This window comes from Xyrauchen texanus, chromosome 32, assembly GCF_025860055.1.
Source record: "Xyrauchen texanus isolate HMW12.3.18 chromosome 32, RBS_HiC_50CHRs, whole genome shotgun sequence".
In the NCBI taxonomy this organism is placed as follows: domain Eukaryota; kingdom Metazoa; phylum Chordata; class Actinopteri; order Cypriniformes; family Catostomidae; genus Xyrauchen; species Xyrauchen texanus.
Window position 1 is genome coordinate 19074473 of NC_068307.1, and position 21522 is coordinate 19095994.

At 36.5% G+C, this 21522-nt stretch overlaps 1 protein-coding gene across 1 annotated transcript in view; it reads right to left on the reverse strand.

Annotated features, from left to right (window-relative positions):
* LOC127626268 (arf-GAP with coiled-coil, ANK repeat and PH domain-containing protein 3-like) overlaps positions 1 to 16272 on the reverse strand; it is a 112593-nt gene extending 96321 nt beyond the window's left edge. The window contains exon 1 of the mRNA XM_052101943.1: positions 16134 to 16272. Within this exon, the coding sequence (XP_051957903.1) occupies positions 16134 to 16180 (47 nt within the window). The 5' untranslated portion in view covers positions 16181 to 16272. The remainder of the gene's footprint in view (positions 1 to 16133) is intronic.
* Between the last annotated feature and the right edge of the window lie 5250 nt (positions 16273 to 21522).

The following is a 21522-nucleotide window of genomic DNA, read 5'->3' on the forward strand; positions in this document are numbered from 1 at the left end:
ATCGGCCCTATTTCTAGGCACGATCGCTGATCACAGATTTAAGGCGAATTTCAGTGGATTTCTGTCGGTGGCCGATCGATCGGTGCACCCCTACATACTACTGCATATATACTGGCAAGCATTACTACTACTACTGCTCATACTTAAGTAGGGTTGGGTATCGCCAGCCTATGGTGGCCGAAGTGTGCACAACACAACCAAATTAGGAAAGCAAATAAAAGCTTAAAACACAACAGAAATAAACCACAACACAACGGAAAAACCAAAACACAACAGAAATAAGCCACAACACAAACAAATTAAGTAACACAATGGAAAAGCCACAGCACAATGAAAATTAGTAACAACAAAATTAAATGAAGCCACAACATGACCAAATTAATAAAATACAATACACCAAAATTATCAGAAAATAAATAGTTATTAAATCACTACTTATTTGTCTTTATGTTCTCTGGCCAATACCTGTTTGTGTTTCTACTAGATCTTTTAATGCTCATAAATTTATCAACATTTGCTCAAATTAGTACTGGGCAATGATGAAGTCTAAACTCAGATGCTGCATAAGCAATATCTTAAGAATTAACACTGGGGGCAAATAATTCATCCCACTCACATGCTACGAACATGGATGATACATAAAATAAAAAAATCTAGTTTTACATGCTTATTTTAGGCATACATTTTTCCCTATATTGTACAGTGAGTGAGCAGTTGATCTTTGACCTAAAGGATGACCACACCATTATGTGTCCCCACTGAGTGCTCTTATCATGCTCTTCGAGAAAATATATTAAAATGAAATATTGGGTGGCATATCTAGAATGGATTTTTCTTCCTGGTGTGCACTTTAGGGGAAATGGAATCTGATGGTGATATAAGAGAAAGAGAGAACAACAAAGAGATACAAAGTAAGGCTAAGTGATACAGTATTTAAGATTTATTCTATCTATATTATTTTGTTGGCAGTATAAAATGAACCCAAATAAGTGATCATTAAAATCATGCTGTGTAGATGAACAAATAAATTACTTGGAAAACCATTCCTTAAGTTATCACACTTTTATCATAGTAATGGAATTTGGTCGTCTCCTACAATGTATAATTTCTTATCTCAGAACATCTAAAGTCAATACTTGCAGGTTCTGAAACCTGCAACACCGATCTGTCGGGTTTTTCCTCATGCAAAACACAAAATGTGGCATTCATACAACAAATATGTAGAAAGCAGACTGAACCATTGCTCATCACAATGTCTAACTAAGATAAAGTCCTGCCGATAACCCCATGACCATATGACACCATGACCCCAAGGCATTAAATCTAGATATAAATTCAAATAATGTTGGAGACAGCATTAAGCTTAACTGGAATTTAAGATTGTGCTTTTCCACTCACTATACCAACAATTATGTCATGAGTCACTATTTTCTGATCATTTTAACATGCTTTCAGGGTTTTTTTAGGTTAGTTTCACACACAAGTCAAACACAATCTTAACTAGTCGTTGAACAATATATCAGCAAATTTTCCTGTTTGGCTGATTTTTTAAGGCCACGAGGGCCCCGAGAATCGCCTGCTTGCATGTGAAGCATCTGAGACATGTAAACGACTAAGAACAGTCAGATTTATTTATTTATTGTTCCTACAATAATAGACCAGTGTGCAACAGTCTCATTGAAACGGCTCACTTAAACATCAGAGCCGCAGTAGATGCATCTGAGCTCATAATGTTAAAGTGCTCATGTTTTTCACTCTCCCTCTCTCTCGTCTACAGTTCCCTGTAACATTTAACTGTCTTGTCTAATGATAGGCAAATATCATACTTCTATCATGTACCATCTGCAAATATGCAGATGGCCCGCACACATCACGCAGTCATTTTTTGAGACCTATCAATGATCAAAATAAGAATTGACAAAAATGCCCATCCCTACTTTGTTGAGCAACTGAAATAAACAAATTGCCATTCCATTTGGTACCATTAGTAGTGTAGAAATTGTGCACTGCACCCTTAAGGCATTGCATGTGTATGCAGTAATTTTTACAGGACGAATACAAAATGTATCATCAATTTGAAACTTATAAACTCAGTTATGACTTGAATGCAACCTTCATTGTTCCTAACCCAAGACAGCAAAATGTATTTCTATTTCACTGCTATAATAAAATCCAAGGCCTGGTCATCATGGACCACACTGTGAAATAAAGTCTTCCTGTTCCTAAGAAAAACTACCTCTGTATTCAAGACTTGAAGTAACATCCCAGGTATGAGCCAACGATTCTATTGTATTGAATTCAATGAGGTCACCACAAAATAAATCACTCAAACTATAATCAGCAATCTAGTCAACTAAGCCTGACTTGTTGTCCAAAACCTTAAATGCTCTACAATGAGCCCTTTATAACAAAGATATACAACAAAGATTAACTAGGTTCTTTCACAGATATCATCGTTATGAGTCATTAGACTCATATGATGCACGCCTAAGGGAACATGCCTTCAACATTGTGTAGGACCAGATAAGAAGTCTCCTACCTGAGCTTTAACAATGTACACCTTCATTGTGTCCAATCAGTATAATCAAACACAGCTGGACTCAGTTGAAGGTGTAGAACCATCTCAAGGATGATCTGAAGAAATGGACAGCACCTGAGTTAAATATATGAGTGTCACAGCAAAGGGTCTGAATACTTAGAACCATGTGATATTTCAGTTTTTCTTTTTTAATAAATGTGCAAAAATGTCAACAATTCTGTGTTTTTCTGTCAATATGGGGTGCTGTGTGTACAATAATGAGGAAAAAAACTGAACTTAAATTATTTTAGCAAATGGCTGCAATATAACAAAGAGTGAAAAATGTAAGGGGGTCTGAATACTTTCCGTACCCACTGTATATTAACAGTTTTCAGAATGCTAAAGAATTCAATAAAACTTCAGGTTTAAATAAGATTTTCCCAGATAATTCCAGATTTTTAATTTGGTCACTGACTTTTAGACCCAATTATACAGTATATGCAATATTTAGTTTGTAACAAAAAATACAAATCTGGACATGTCTGACACAATTAGCCACAGTGTTTGTTTGTTTGTTTTCTTTCTATTACTATCAATTCTAGAACTTACTTCTTTATAATACCCTCTAAAGCTCTTTTATATGCAGACAGAAATTAGATTCAGGCTTTAATCCAGGTCAAGCGAATGACCCAATGCAAACATACCTACTCCAAAAACATACTCCATAGAATAAATCCTACAGGATTACTGGTTCTTTGTGTAGAGGTTGTGATCAAATATTTTGGCCTAGAATGCAATCATAATTCAATCCACAAAGTACTATACATTAGAAAATAAGATTTATGTATTAAATTAACAGCGATATATTTTGCCTTGAACTTTCAAATTAAATAGTCTTAAGGGATTTAATACATTAAATCAAGAGATCAAATGTGCAAATCACTTATGTCACAGGGATATATCGAATGGATTTTAATTCATCATCTGTGAATTATGACTCTGTTCCACGTTTGATTTGGCAAAGGTAGGTCACTTCTTTGTTAGATACCTATGACAGATGAAGCATACACAGAAAGGGGTAAGCATTTACCTCCGATCAATAAAGCCTGTTGCCATGGCGGTATGTCCTGACAGCTCCACTGCAAATTATATCAGTTCACATTGCCTTACATTTAATAGGAAACGGAGAAGATAAAAAAAAAGTGATGTTGAAGAGAACGGATTACATCCTGTTGACATTTTTGATATGATTATGGAACAATAAAAACCTCCACAAACATATCACAACTTAAGTTTTATTGCAGCAGTCATTAGGACATGCAGTTAACATATATATTCCTACTTTTAACTGAAGACAAGTTGAAAACAAGTAGGTAAAATACTTGTATTTAAGTTTTTGCAATTTTCTCTATCTGCCCTCTGACATCAAAACGTACTGTACCTTTTCAACAAAAATGAATACCCTTTCAATAAATAAAAAAGCCATATGTTTAAAATAAAACAGTGTCAGGCTAGGAGAACCTTCTTTCTTTATTCAATAATCTAACGATCAGCCGGATAATCACAGCACTTTTACGCTCACTGAAATCTTATTCAAGTAAGAAAAACTATTTGGAGGCATCGCATTCACAATATAAAGCTGAACCCCTCCACTTTTAAACTTAAAATAACACTATTCTTCGGATTTACACAGTTTCAATTCCGTGTATGACTTTATCAAAAGGTAAGTAGTACACTACATATAATATTTACTGTGTTTGCAAAATTATTACCTTCATCTGGGCATGAATCTCTGGATGGTGATCCCTCAGGTGCTGGAACATATTAGATGTTTTCACCGCTTTTGCTGGCACTTTTCGTCTGCACGTTTGCATACTGGATACCCATCTTCAACAACTCCTGTGTCATTTTTTAGATAGACAAATGCTCCTAAATAGCTGATTTAATTAGTTTCTTCGGCGAATACAACTCCAGGAGATCACGTTGTTCCACCATGTTTTCATTTTGGGAGTTTGCTGAAAGTTCACGTTCTCCACGCGCCCTGCCTTACCTATACAATCGACTTTTGAACTCTGTTACCATAGTAACAGCCTCACAGACCAGCCAAGCAGAGGACAGGACACACGCATGGCACAAGTAGTTAGTCCCACACTGAAAGACTAATTTTCAGTGCATTTTGTTCAAAATAGAGAGCATGGTTGTTTATTTCTGGGTTTTAGCCGTAGCTTCCAAATACTTACGGTTTAATAACCTCCCTAATCAGCATTGACTAGAGATGAAATAGATCAAATTATTGATCGGCACTTTTTTATTGATATATTTTTGAGGCATCGATATATTAACATTTGCCAACATTTATATTAGAAGCCTAATTTGTATGCTTCCCAATTCACTCAGTTAGCCTTTTGTTTAGAAGTCTGGTGTAATAGCGTTTGAAATAACATTAACTGAAGTGGGTGGCAAAGCACAGTTATCACAACACAGAGAGCTGATGCGGCGCAGCAGATGGCAGTCCAACTTTACAAAGTTTTTTGTACTTCAAGAATGAACAAAGTGATGTTGATGAGTTTGAAGTTTAGTGTATTAAACTGGCATAACTGTGCAAACTGACAAATTAGAAATGGCAACGTTTATTATGCAATTTCTCTGACTGTAGCCTTAAATAGGTCTTTTATTCAAGCTGAAAAACCACAAAACTACATAATTGTAACTGAAAATACATAGTGAAAACTACATATACACAATATATCATCCAGCAATGGCTAGAGTAAATAATCTTTGATCTAAAAATTTTATGGAAAACTATGCAAGTTGTGCTCCGTGGCACTGCAGAATTTTTACACTAAGCATTGGCGGTGTGTGCGTGTGTAACGGGAGCCAGCTGGTAGATAGCTGTGCAGTGTGTAAACAGTGTGCGACTGATGCTAGAGGCTGTAGCCTTTAGCCTCCTTGTTTGCGTACCCGCCTCCCACACTGGAGACGTCCGGAGCGGGGCGACCAGGGCTGGTTACAATGGTGCCGTGACCCGGATGGGAGTGAGGTTTAGGGGGGTGAGTGTAACGGGAGCCAGGTGGTAGATAGTTGTGCAGTGTGTAAACCTCACTCTCCTTACCTCTAGAGGTACACTAGCAACTGACGCTAGAGGCTGTAGCCTTTAGCCTCCTTGTTAGCGCACCCGCCTCCCACGCTGGAGACGCCGGTTCGAGTCCCGTCCAGAGGGGGGCGACCAGGGCTGGTTACAATGGTGCCGTGACCCGGATGGGAGTGAGGTTTAGGGGGGGGTGAGTGTAACGGGAGCCAGCTGGTAGATAGCTGTGCAGTGTGTAAACCTCACTCTCCTACTCTCAAGAGGTGCACTAGTGACTGACGCTAGAGCCTTTAGCATTTAGGCTCCTTGTTAGTGCACACGCCTCCAATGACGGAGATGCCGGTTCGAGTCCCGTACGGAGCGAGGTGACCAGGGCCGGTTACACGTATCTTTGTAGAAAATATATATATTTTTGGATTTTATATTTAAACAAGCAATGCATGAAAACAAAAAAGAATAGAATTAAAGCATTTAAGCTCATGCAAAGCAAAGAAAAATACACTGCTAATGAATTACACTGATGCAGTTAACATACAGGACGAGTATAAACACGTGGCGTATAATAGTTATCATGTTTATATTGTATCCCATGTCATGTTTTTTTTTAAAAAACAAGCATATCCATGTGCTCAGTAAACTATACAAATTTATACACACCAGTTTAAATGATGGAATGTCCCTTACCTCAGCTAGCATAGTTTTTCTCAAATGCCATGTTTGTTGTTTACAGAAGCTTTGCGTGGATTACGTTGCAACAGGGATGTTGCTTTCTGATGAGCTGCACATATTCGAGAGTAAAGTGTACACCACTTATCCAGTACATTTAAACAGGAACCCAGCTTTCTCACAGTAAACCACATTCTCGACAATAACTCGCTTTTATTTGGTGTCCATCTGAACATACTAACAGAAACGTTTGCTCAACAAATGTGATCAACTTGTGTCCAGACTCAACAGCGCTACCCAATGCATTCTGTTATAACTGCCAGTTTTAGTTTGTGTGTTCAGGATTTAACATGCATCTCACTGTATATATGACCAGCAAAGCAAAACGTGGAAAAATTCGAATAGTATTTTTACTATTCGAATAATTATTGCAGAACGAATATTCGAATATTCGACTACTTGTGCACATCCCTAATTTATATACCATCTATATACACAAAAAAACATTTTTTTTGTTGACCACTGAATTTGACAAAAGAGATATAGATTTTGATATTGTTCCAATAAACAATAAAAGTACTGTTATACTTTAAGTAAAGCAATTTCCTATACATCTACTTTGGAGTATGCTAAAGTTTGGATTCAACAATATGGCAACACTCATATCATGTTCTCAGGTTCCTTGTCATCTTGAACCATACATACTTCTCATGCATTCCAGAGAGCCAATTTAGGAAGCCCATCCATTAGAAACACATGCTGTGTTCCAGGGTCATGACCCCATATCTGTCGCTTTTCTTCATTGTGGGAAGCCAGGAGAAAAGTGGTAGTTTCCTGAAACTATGGAAACTACACCAAAAATACAGTTGCGCCATTCAGTAAAAGCATAATGAATGAAAATACCATCACTTGGTGCTTGTTTTGACACAAAGTATTATTGTTGAATGGTTCAACTAGATGAATTCAGTTTGTCAGACCAGACTGTCACAGTTTATGTAATCCTCCACTTTGACTCCTAACAAACTCCATTTTGCTGTTTGACAGCTCCATCAAATTTATCCACAGAGATAAAATGAGGTTTAAAGAACACCTACCGTAGACATCACTGTGAAACCATGACCTTTGTGGGCTGATATGTAAAGGTGCACACTGGAGTTTATGGCATTTTATACAAAGCACCACGCCAGTTCTACTGCATTGTAAAATAAAAGGCCACTGACGGTCATGACCGAATGATGGGTATTGTGACGTGTGTGAGTGTACGTATGACTTTGACATTTGTGAAAAGACTGTGGGTGAAACTGTTTGCTGCATGATGTCTCACATTTACTGACATAGCTTATTTGAAACACACACACAAAAGCAGACCCCATAAAGGAGGGCCATCCACTCTCCAATTGGCCCAACAATGAAATCTTAAGGCAGAAATACACTAAAACACAGATGTGAGTACTTGGTAAATGCAATGCAACACAAGTGTGCGGTCCCTTTATTTAAGAAATATCATATTTGCAACAATGCTTTTGTACTGAATATTAGCATGGCTGTGGTTTAGCAACAGGTTATTTTGTGCTGGTTTTACCGGCACAATTGTATTGAATGAAATTGCTTTCACTGTTGTTTTGGTTTAGTAAATAATCAGTTGATATTGAGTAACCTACATTTTTAAGACACAATATGGCCTGCTACTTTGTTCATTTTTGCTCTAGCAGTGAAAATAGTTCCTAAATGTCTAATGCCATTAAACCAGGTTATACAGGTAGCTAGCTATAAACATCTACAGTTCAAATCTGATGGTAACTCTGATTTCCTATGCCAATTTCAAACTGTAGCTCCATCATGACAACAGTTAACCTGAAAGTGTCAAGAAAAACTGACCATAGAAACATACAATTTATTCTATTTCCTGCAATAGCACCCCTTGCGCCGAGAATGAATTGTGTTGTGCCACATTTCAAAGTGCAACATGTAAAATCGAGCTTGCACAGTTCAAAATGACTGTGTTTACATTCTTGCAAAGAGTATGTTTGTGAATTTGTAAATAAGAAAAAATGTAATGCAAGATTTAATGGCAAGACACTGTTCCACCTAGATGGATTAAAATTGTATTCAGGCCTATATAATAACTTCCTAAGTGTGCGTGCGGTATATACTACAGCCACACCTGATTTCCCCTAAATAATCCACTCTGACATGTTCTGATCCTGTTGCAACTTGCAGGTTGAAGCATGTAAAAACCGACTTGAATTCAAATCCACCTTTCCTGCAGCTGACAGCCTGCTTTAATGAATGGGAAGATCATCCTGTTTCTTACCTCCTACACTCTATGTCCCAGTTTCGCTGTGTTACACAACAGCAGCTGGCTGTCCATCAACATGTCCATACACTGTGGTACCCACCAATTCAGTTCTGTTCATTGGCTGACTTGGGTGACTCAATGGAGGCTCATGTTTTGTGTGAAACTGAATATTCCTCAAGGAGCTCTGACTCTGTCTGTAGATGGTCCAGTTATTTCTAAACAGAGACAACTAAACAGAGGTCCCTTTGAATGTCTTGTTGTTTATGGGAAGTGTCTAATACTTAATCCAAAAAGTACAGTAACTTAAATAGCCAAACTGTAAGAGACAAAGCTGAAAAAAAATCTTAAGAGATAGGAAATATACAAGTAAATACCATAGCATTCACAGGGTCACTGCCGTCAAACGTAGAAATCATACTTTAAGGTGCACCAAGTAATTACATGGTCTAGGCCAGGGTTCCCCAATTCGTTTTCACCAAGGGCCAAATTCTGTCAACAATACAAAGTCAAGGGCCATGGTCGTAAATGTAATGACAATTTCTTTGTGTTGCTGCTATTATTATTATTATTAGTGTTGCTGTTTTTATTATTAAAAGAGTTACGCACAAATATTCATATATTTATATTCTTTATATCAGTATTAGTAGCCTATTTTATTTATTAGAACAATTATGAACATTTTGTTTGTATTCAGATACACAAAACTACACAACTTTGCTAGTTCAAAAAAAACAACAACATTTTATGAACAATTTAGATCTCCATGTCCACCATACGAGTCAACTGTTCCTGCTCATCTCCAAACGGGATCTCCTGCAATTTTCCTTATTGCAGATTCAATTATTAGACCTATTAGTATTAATATTGTTACTGTTCTTAAGGATAATATAATAAAGCATTGCAATAATTTCAATAAAGAAAAGAACGTGAGCCAATTTTTTCTTATAAATTATTTTTGATACTAGGCTATGCATCATATTTTTTTTTAATTATTTGTTATGTTTTTCAATATTTGCACTCTTCCACTTGTACTTGTATCACAGAATCTTGTGTTATATTATCCAGACATTAATCCAAACATTATAAAAAGTGTAGTTGGCTTCGGAAGTCCGTTTGGAATATACAGTACTGTGCAAAGGTTTTAGGCACTTATGAAACTTATGAAAATTGCACAGTGAGGATGTCTTTCATTTTCATTTATCATTTAATGTCATACAAAGTCCAGTAAACATTAAAAAAGCATCCGTTGTGACCCCTTTTGCCTTTAAAATAGCACCAATTCTCCTAGGTACACCTGGCCACAGTTTTTCTTGGTTGTTGGCAGATAGGATGTTCCAAGCTTCTTGGAGAATTCACTACAGTTCTTCTATCTATCTCAATTGCTTCTGTCTCTTCATATAATCCCAGACTGACTCAATGTTCAGTGGGTGGCTTTGTGGGGGCCATGACATCTGTTGCAGGGCTCCCTGTTCTTCTATTCTAATCTTTTCTATTTGCAAAAGTAATGTTTGTGAGTCTTACATTTATATTTCGTATTGACACACTAAAGCTGAAGATATAAATAACCATCTTAACCCTCTGGGGTCTGAGGGTGTTTTGGGCCCTGGAGAAGTTTTGACATGCCTTGACATTTGTGCTTTTTTCAGTTGCTTAAAAACATATTAATGGCTAAAGTCTGATAACACTGTATTCAGCACAAACTGGGCTACAATAATATGTGAGCAACATGTATGTACAGGTTTGTATTTTTGAGAAAATAATGTTTATGCGTGGTTTTTGAAAAAACAAAATATTTAAGTCATTGAAATAAGGCCATATAACACATACTAAACATTTGTCCACAAGACTTTTGAGAACTGGATCTACAACCTAGAGTTTTTGCTACAAAATGAAGTGAAAACCATCCTGATCACTCATTCATACAAAACAATATACTAATTTAACTTTTGTAAGACAATTTTTGTGTTAAAATATTATATGTGAGGAGGCGTGAATGATCATGAATATTGAGGTGATTTACACCTGAGAAGACAAAGACCCTCCCCTGGGCCTATCAATGAGGGATAGAGAATGAATGTTAGGAGACTTAATGATCAAAATCAAGTTTTAAGTTAAAAGAAGTAATCCGACTACATTTTCTTTAAATAAAGACTTTACTTAATTTTAGACCTACACTACCGTTTAAAAGAAGTCTCTTCTGCTCACCAAGACTGCATTTACTTGATCCAAAATAGTGATATTTTGAACAATTTTTAAAATTTAAAAGAACAGTTTTCTATTTGAATATATTGTAAAATGCAAATTGTGATCAAAGCACTTTACTCATTTAACCTGAACACATATTTGCAAGCACAAGCATTGTTGATGATAATGATGTTGTTGATGTTGATGAGGCAGCATAAACACTAGATAACATATATTCTAAACATTCATATTATTTTTATATAATATCATATACCATATTTATATTATACAGCATACAATTTAAATACCTGCTTTAGCCGAAAAAGCATTTACATGTAACTAAAACTTGCTTAATAGGACATATTTCAAATGTCAATACTCTGAATCCTGGCTGGTAAGTCTGGAAACAGTCCCACTAGTAAAATATGAACATGTTTATATAAAATAGCATGTCAGCTAAAAAACTAAATGACTTACTCGTCCGAAATTGTATTCTCGGCTGGATCAAGTCTCTCTTCAAAATACAAACGTTCATCGGAGTCCCGCTCTTCTTTTGAGGAAAATGTTAACTCTTCCTTAATATCCTGGAGTTTCCTCGCCTGTGTATCGTTACAAACGCGCAGAAAAATTAATGAATTGTGTTTAAATCAAACCTCACTGTCGGGGGCGTGTACATTTGCATTGATCGTCTCAGCACATTAGCGTATGAATGGCGCGCTCTGCTGGTGGGAGTGATCACATTAGCTGTAATCATCGCTTTGTAGTGTACATCGCTTTGTTTCATACAGATTACATTTCAGGAGAATATTTGTTTTAAATTTGAATTGTTTTATTTAAAAGTAGACATTTTAAGCTATCTTTAGACATATGTTTCATGTTTTTGTGATAAGTATTTGTGGAGTTTCAGTTCATTTTAGTGACGTGTTTCAGAAATATGCTCGTGAACACAGAGACAGCTGAAAGCACACCCTTTTTATTTTCTTTATTTTACAAAAGCACAAGGTTTTGTTGTTATTGTGATTGTACACAAATAAAAGAAGACCCTTTATAGTCTCTAATGATTTCTTACACTTATCTGTATGCCCCAAAATGATGGAGTATTTGAAGTTGTTTCTGCTGTAATGATGAAAATATCCAGCAGGACGTGCCGGCGCATCCGTCGACCCCAGAGGGTTAAGACAAATGTTTTGTGAAACATCTTATGTGCCTAAGACTTTGCACACTACTGTAGCAAAATTCATGTACAAGTATAAATAGGATGTATATTTATGCAACAGCTCTCTTTACTCATCTCACTCACAAAAAAACACAGATTACATACTCCTCAGAATACATTAACATCATGGAAAGGACATAATGAAACAGTTATGCCAAATTAGCTTTAACAGCATTCAATATAGTAATCTCTAACAGTTGAAAATGCGGGCATAAATGTTTGTAGAACAGCAACAGCGCTGCCTACTGTATGGGGTGACATTTTTTACACACTCTGTGTATAGACCTTTCGTCGAAGTTTGTTTCACTTAATCATTACGGATTTGGTGTGAACAGGCCTTTAGCACGGCCAAACATTTGTCTCTCATGGACCATATCAGGAACCCTGGTGTAGGCTCTGAATGGAATACATGCATACTGCTTACAGCATGCTATGCAGTATAAATTGTACACTGCCTACTGTTATTTTTTTTTAAATAGCATCCAAAAAAGTATGCATTACGCATTGATAAATATTTCAAACAATTGTGTGCCACAATGTTGTCACAAATCCACTTTATGTTGCAAATTTAATACAGAGTTGCAACTAGTTATCATATTTTTTCTTTTGCCTAACCCTCTTGGCAGTCAGATTAAATGAGTTAAGAATGATGTTTTAAAATCGTATTTGTTATTGATGTTATTGAGTATAACTGGAAATGGAAGGTCAAGTCATGCATTGTGGTTCTCAGCATTACGTGCTCTGTACTAAACATTTTGGCAAACATAGTAGGTTCTCCAGGTATTTCATACATACAGAAAATATGCATGCTGTGCAGAGTACAAACTGCATGTTGCAAAAAAAGTGCAAATATTATGGTAGAATTCTATTCAGTAGCTGTATTAATGTTTTTTTTTTAATTTACTGTAATTTATCTTCTTAAAGTTGCACTTATTTTCTCACAAATTTTATTTTCCTCCTAAAGAAAAAAATAGCCTAGTACATTTGAAACAGATGTATAACATCATGAGCATGCACATGATATGAAGACTCCAGTCATATCAGTAACCTTACTGTCAACTCATGAGGGCTGCCATGTAAGAGAATAACATGACCAGCAGAATACTACTCACTTAAGCCCAAAGTATACTACAGTTAGATGCAAATGCTAGGCGTCTTCGTACAGGACGTGTGACACAAATTTTGTCATCAGCAGAGTGCTCTAGGACTGAACGAGCGGCACAATTTTTAAAACCACATGTTCTTTGAACACTTGAATAGGGCCGCTGGGCCATTGGGCCGCTGCTTTCAAGAAGAAGTGCCAGAAGAAGATGTAATCGCCAGTACACAACAGGAGACATAGTGGAAACAAATAATGAGTGAGGAGATCAGGAGACACCTGCATTCGAATATAAAGACATCTTTATGAGTCTAAACTCCTGAAGAGAAATAGTCCAGGATCTCACAGCAGTCATCAAGTACATGCGCAAACCGCCTGTGCATGCGCGCACAGCCAAATAGAGTATACTTTAAAAGGCTGAGCATTAGACTCTATGCATATGCTAAAACTGAAGTAAACTTTGAGCTTTAATCCCAGGAACCACACTGTTATTTGAAACTTTCACTCGTGGATTAAATTAATCATGGCTAACTTTGAAAAGTTAATTTCTACAATGGCATCTGTAACTGAAAACTATTGTGATTGAATGATGCTGCATCCTTACCACTAGGTGTCAGTGTAAACCCAAGACGACAAACAGAATAATTACTGTAAGCACCTTGAGCAACCAATATGACTGCATTAGCCGCTCTGCTGCCCCCAGGAGTACTCATGCGGTTTATGTGACATTATGTCAGGTTGGCTGGTACGCAAACTAACAGGTTGACATCCTTTGAAAAATGTCAGAGTTTGAGATAAGCATCTTAAAGGAATATTCTGGGTTCAATACAAATTAAGATCAACCAGCAGCATTTTAGCATAATATAAATTACCCCAAAAATTAATTTTGACTTGCCCCTTCTTTTCTTTAAAAAATAAATAAAATCTGGGTTACAGCGAGGTACCAACAATGGAAGTAAATGGGCCAATCCGTAAATGTTAAAATACTCACTGTTTTAAAAGTATAGCCACAATATGTTAACATGATTTTACTGTGCTAAAACTGCTTACTAACCTTTTCTATAACTTTAAGGCCAATTCTACAACTCCGTTGCTATGACGATTTAATGTCAACAAACCCTAAAACAACTGTGAAAATTATGATTTAAATAACTTTACAGCTCAAATAACACATGAGTTTTAACAGAAGAATTAATGTAAGTGCTTTTATAAAATTATAAGCTTCAGATTTCTGCCTTTAAACCTTCCAAAAATTGGCCCTATTAACTTCCATTATAAGTGGTAATTATTTTTATTAAAAAATAAGGAGAGATGAGTAGAAATAATTTTTGTGGTAATCAGCATTATGCCACAAATGCTGCCGATTGAGCTTAACTTGTATTGAACCTGGAATAAGTTTGTTTATAACACCAAATTGCAAGATACAGATTGTCATGTGATACTAACATGACTGGAGTCTTGCTTAAGTGATTGTGCTTCATTTTAGACATATTTGTCAAAAGTACTATACATTTATTTAGGAGTAAAAACAAAATGCACACTGAAAAATTATTTAGTGCACCTTTAACAAGGATCTTTTCTTTCCATTGATTATCTATGATGTCACAATCTCAAAAGGTGGCATAATGTGCTAAAGCCTAAAAAAACCAAGTATGCATGAATGGACTGTACATGACTGTAAAAAATAACCGGAGTCTGACTCTTCTTGCTTAGCCGCTGGATTGTGTTAGCCCTAAAGTGTAACACAAAGCTGGGAATACTGGAGGTCTGCCCAGAACATCAACCCCCTTGAGGAGAATCCACATCTCCATAACCCTGCTGTCTGCCTTCCAAAAGTCCTTTCTGCCTCAGAGGCACAAAGAGGCTGGGAAGGACATATTTCTGAGCATCACTCACAGTTTGCTGCATAAATGTCTTTGTGCATGATACATAATATCATTGCTTTAGAATGGACTTCATGTTGCCTCGGTGTCTGAGACAGAAGAAAAAAACAAGCCAGACCAGACAGTAAAGTCTGTTCTGTTTAAAAGACCATTGGTCCCTTGGTAATTAAAATAAACATTAACTAATAATATATGAGCCAACCAGTTTATTTAATTACCTAATTAATTATGATGACAAATATATGGTTGTTCTCTGATTACATTTGACCTTATTTTAATTTATTACTGTTATACTGTTAACCGATTGTGTACATGTAAGCCTTGTCATCAATTAGTGATAATGAACGTAACTTTAGCATATAAATGTATACATGCTTCACAGAGCACATGCACGTATATGCTCAGTCATTCTGCATGGTCTGTGATCATGATACTTGGCTTGTAAAGAACTGCAACGCCCCCCTTCATGAATTCATCTGAACATCACGAGTGCATAAGGTTTAAAACGATGGTGTTGCATTAGGATCGAGTGATAAATCGTATGCATCTGTATATGATATAGCACTGCAGCCAAAAACATCTATAACACAATTACACAATTAATTATACAACAACCAGCGAAACTGTGCTATTTTCTTTCAGCTAAAGATCAGTGTCCTTATAGAGCCCATATTCATTCAACTGGTCCCTCAAGAACACAGTGGAAGTCTCAAAACCATATTGACCTGCCTATTATATTACAATATATATTATATTATATGTAGGCAACAATTGTGGGAATCATATGTGAATTCCGAGTCAGCTGAAGAGCTGCACGCGCCTATGATGCTCAAAATGCTGTTTGCGGTCAGGCATCTTACTAGGTTTTGAGACACAGACAGTGTTTATGTTTTCGGACCACATTGTAATTAATGTACAGGACTGTTTTTAATGAAGACTCGCAGTGTTTTGAAATGAAACCGCTGTACATAAACGCAGAATAACTTAAACCTAAAATCCCGTTGAATCTTTTTGTATTTTACGATTAACCCTGAATTGACCATAAAACTGAATGAGAGCAATCTTAAAACACAGCAGAGGTGACTCGTCAACAATGCAATGAACTGTATGTGAAACCATATGTGACGTTTAAAGAAGACCTGAACATTCACATGCAAAAAACACGCGTATGTGTTCTTACCTGAATCGGGGGGAATCTTTAATACATTCCTCAAAATCCACCGTCATTTTCGCAGATATTCCGTCTTTCAGTTAAAAATGTAGTATACCATTGCCGGTGGCTGTCGTGTGACTAAATTTAAAACCGGTTAAACAGTGACACACTCAAAGAAATCCGTTTGAGCGCTGAGCGAGCTAAGGGACCGTCATCAAACATGTGGCTAAAATCTAAGGGAGCGTCTTTATAAATGCAACCCACATTTTTTATGTAGTTGAAATCCACAGGGTGGTTTACGAGGACTTTTTTTAGGTTACAAATTGGTTATTACAAGGGTATTATGCTATAAAGCTGGTTTATGGGGACATTTAGTGACCCCTTAACTCAAATTGCTTAAAAAACATACCAAACTATGTTGTTGTTTTTTCCATATGTAAAAATGCCGAAAGTTTTTTTGTGAGGGTTAGGTTTAGGGTTAGGGTTATGGGATAGACTCTATAGTTCTTACAGTATAAAAATCATAATGCCTATGGAAAGTCCTCATGAGGATAGCTGTGCCAACATGTGTGTAAAATATATTTTTTTCCATGCCAAGCTTCAACAAGAATTTAAAAAGAATCGTATTATTAATAATTCCTACATTATATATTTTATAAAAGACACTAGAAGACATAGAATACACTTAATAGAAGACTGTCATGTAATTCTAATTTTTTTGAACATGGATCATGTCACATTCCTAAAGAGTTGTCATGCCCCTCCCCTCTGTCAATCATTATTACGTCAATTCTACGTCAGTTTTTTTGACCGCTCCCGCGATTATGGAAGCGGGTTTTTTAAAAGAACTTGGCGAAAGAATTTTCCTTCAGTTAAATATTAAAACGTGCCAAATCGAGTCAAGATTGTACAAATGCATTTTCTTCGTCAGGTAAACACATTCAAATACTATAATAATCAGTGTGTTTTCAGTAACTTGAGAGTTTAATGTGTGTTTTAAAACAGGCATCACTTTGGCTTCTAAACGTCAGACAGGCGGCTGTTTTGCTTTCTTATTTTTTCTTTTTACAAAAGTATAAAGAAAAGGGGAGGGGCGAGTAAAAGACAATACAAATAGTTAGGGATTTCAATACATACAAATTAAAGATCTTTACAAATCTTTTGGATTTAATATTTTTACAAAGTTAATCATGTTGTAATATCCTTATAAGCCTATCAAAAATAGGTTAATATTGGGTTTCTTTTCTGACCATTTCAATTTATGTAAAAATAATCTTCCATAAATACTTGTAAAATTTACAATAAAAGAAAAGTTAACATCTTTGCTTTTGTGATGCATATAAATAAAACATTGTTTTCTTCAATGGAAAAAGTATAATTCGTTTTTCTATACATAAATTGAGTGACATCCTTCCAGAATCTTTTTGACAAGATGACAATTCCAAAATAGATGGGATTATGTTTCTGGCTTTTTCACAGAATGCACATTCGTTATTGATTGCAATTTAACATCTTTTAGTTAAATAATCTTTGACAAGATATATTCAATTAATAATTTTCTTTAATTTTATTAGTTACAAGGTATTTATTACATTGATTCCATGTATTTTTCCAACGTATATATTCCAAATTAATATTCCAATATATGACACTAGGGGGAGTATTATTGCTTCTGCACATAGATCTGAAATTGCTATTATTACATTTTCTAATATCTACACCTTCTAGAGGAATAAAAGCTATAAAATCTTCTGTTTTACAGATTGGAAAATCAGACAAATTCCTGAACAGCAATCTTACTCCTCCAGGGATGGATCTTAAAACTTTTTCAAACTCTTTGTGACTAATGGAATTACCAAAACAGATAAAAAACTGAATAATTAAAAAAATTATTAATTAACTTTATGGCTGTGTTTTGCTTTGAGATCACCTTGATCATGGGCTGCTCTCACTGCTACCATCGTGCAGGCGGTATCGCAGCATCAGGACCTGCACCAGCCAACTTCATGACAGCTTTTTCCCCCAAGCAATCAGACTTTTGAACTCTTGATCGATCACGATACATATATCAGCATTTTGAACATTTTGAATTCTTTTGTCATCTCTGTTCTCTTAATGTAGTGAATTTTCCTTTTCCAGATATAATCAAAACTTACCTGATTGATATTTTTAATAGCTCTATTTGGAATAGCCATTGAGTATGCAAGATAGATACACCTTGAAATGCTTTCCATTTTAGCTAAAAATATTCTAACCAATAAGTTCATATCTCTCAATAACAATGACTTAAGTTTAATTTGGCATTCATCTACTACTTTCCACACATTCATATTTTTGCTTTCAGTTGAATATTTGGATATACTGTATGTATGCCCAAGTATTTAACCATAGATTTTATGGGAATGTTGTAAGCCTCTGTTAAATGACTTTGGTGAATTGGCATTAACTCGCACTCAAATTTCAAATTTAGCTTTAAACTGGAGGCTTTGGAGAAAGTGTGAATCATTTGTAATATTTTGGGGACTTCCTTTAGTGACTTCATAAAGATGCTAACTGGCTAATGATGACTAATGATGAAATTTTATTTGTATAGCGCCTGTCACAACACACATCGTTTCAAAGCAGCTTTACAGAAGATCAGGCATTAACAGACGATAATAACAGTCTATAATATCGGTGAATCATCATTGTATAATTAGATAAAATAGGATTGTTAATCGTGTTAAAAATAAGTAATTAAATATGATGAGTGAGCAAGTTGAAGGTGACTGTGTCAAGGGACACAAAACTCCATAAGATGTTGATTAATGGAGAAAAATAACCTTGGGAGAAACCAGGATCACTGTGAGGGCCAGTTCCCCTCTGGCTAACATCATGAATATAATGTAAATATTACTTATGTATAGTTAAAGTCATGGTTTAAAATTATTAATCTAAGTAAGTGTTAAGGGTCAGTGTTTAAACATCGATTTTGTATGAACTGTAAGATTAATGATTAATGTCTTTGAAGTCCATCCTGGATTAACTGCAGAAGTTCACATAGATGCAATTGTCCTTGTTAATTGGCTGATGCAGGCTTTTGTTGGCAATTAAAGCACAGGGCCACCACCATTGTGCCCTTGAGCAAGGCACTTAACTCCAGGTTGCTCCGTGGCTAAGGTAAATATTTTACCACCAGCAGATTTCACAGAGGGAATGGTAGAAAAAGACTCTCTCTGCTATATCTAGCCAAAAGCTTCCCTGTCTTGTCCCCCGACTCAAAGTATGACTGTCTTGCCCTGAATAGCCAAATCTCCACCTTCTGTGACAAAATAGTATTATATCTGTATTGATCGGGGCCTGTATCCCTCAGCGGATCGCTGAGCAGGGACCCATTGAGCTTGCTCGATTTCCAGCTTATGGCCTATTATGTCAAGCAGATTCGTAAAGAGCCTGTCCAGGAATTCCACCATATTCTGACCCAATGCTCCCTGAGGAATTCCAACAATTCAGACATTATTCCGTAAGTTACAATCCTCCACATCCTCCAAATCCACCTCTCGCCACTCTTGTAACCACCTCAGTGAATTTCGTCTCCATGGCCATGATCAATCGATGCATTGCAGCAAGATCCTTCAAGTCAGCAACGACCTTCATCAGCATTGTTGACACATTTAACAGTTATCGCCGAATTTCACTTCTCCGGCCAAATCGCTCAGGGCCTCCGGGGGGAGGGGTATGTCAGCTTGAGCACTTGTCTTTTATTGTCTCCAGAGCCCGAGGATTTTGAAATCTTTGACATGTTGTCTTCCTAGATCTGTTATGGATCAGGGGTGTATCGAATCTCACAGGTTTATGACACAAAAAGAATCAAAACTAGCTCGCTGTTCACATGTCCGAACCTCGCATGGCTTCACCGTGTCCAAGGACTCTTATGATGAAATATATTTTGGTTTTCTTTGTCAAGTCTGTGTTCCTGATTTCATCCCTCATTGTTTCCAGCTGTCTCTCATTTAGTCATTAGTCTTCATTTGTATATACTAGGATGGTAAAATTCAACCTCCCTTCTGTATGCAGACTCGTCGTCATCATGGATGAGGCCAATTACAGTAGTGTGGTCTGCAAACGTCAGGAGCTTGACAGAGGGGTCCTTGGTGGTGCAGTTATTGGTATACAGGGAGAAGAGTAGTGGGGAAAGCACACATCCCAGGGGGGCACCGGTGCTGATCGTACATTTGCTGGAAGTGAATTTCCCCAGTCTCACTAGCTGCTGCCTGTCCGTAAGAAAGCTGGTGATCCACTGGCAGATAGACGTGGGAACAGAGAGCTGGGTTCATGTATTCGATAGGAGAGTAGGGATGATGGTGTTGAAAGCCGAACTGAAGTCCACAAAAAGGACCCTTGCATATTTCCCTGGTCTGTCCAGATGTTGCAGGATATGATGAAATCCCATGTTGACTGCATCATCCAAAGACCCGTTTGCTCTATAAGCAAATTAAAGGGGATCTAGAAAGGGTCCAGTGATGTCCGTCAGGTGGGCCAACAAGACGTCAGTGTGATGGGTCTGTAGTCATTAAGTTCTTTGATCTTGGGTTTCTTTGGGACAGGGATGATAACGAAACATGGGATGCTATGTGAGATTTCATGAAGACAACAGAATTTAATAATAATAATAATAACAATAAGGCAGAGGCTATTTGCACTAAGAATAAATAGTGTTAGACAGATACTATTTGCACCCCTAATTAAATACATTCAGGGCATCTCTGAAGTGTGTTTATTTAGAGTCCCACATACACCCTGCAGCACCCTATAACTGCAAATAAATCAACCTTTATATTAATTTTATTTATTAGTATAAGTAGTATTAAAGAAAAATATTAAGAGTGGAGACAGGTAACAGGATGGGGAAAACCGGGTCAAAAGGACGATTAGAACCAAGGTTATCCACACAGAAAAAGCAGGTTCACGCCACCTTATCACACTAAACCATCGCAGAGACACTCAAGAAGCAGTTTTTGTTAAATTTTTCACCAGCCTATTTCAGTGCAAAAAGACGCACTGTGTGGCAGGTGTTTACAACTAGTTAAAATAGTCAATCTATAATAATGATAATAATAATAAGAATGTTATATTATTGATATTATTGAAACTTCTAATGCTTTCCATCATTAATACGCTGAGATGCGAGCAAAAAAGCACAGGCAAAAGCATCTTAACAGAATGCGCATGCACGAGAAGTCGATGAGCGAGGGATCCATTCAACACACGACCATTCCGAAGAGCTGTTTAACATGATTGGTTTTCATGTATATTAGGACACTATTCGGGTTAAACGACAATTACAAAAATAGCCATTCATGTTACGTAGGATATGTTCATCATTGCTTTTCAATCCTGTTAACACCTCATAGTGTGCAAAACTGAACAGAATGGT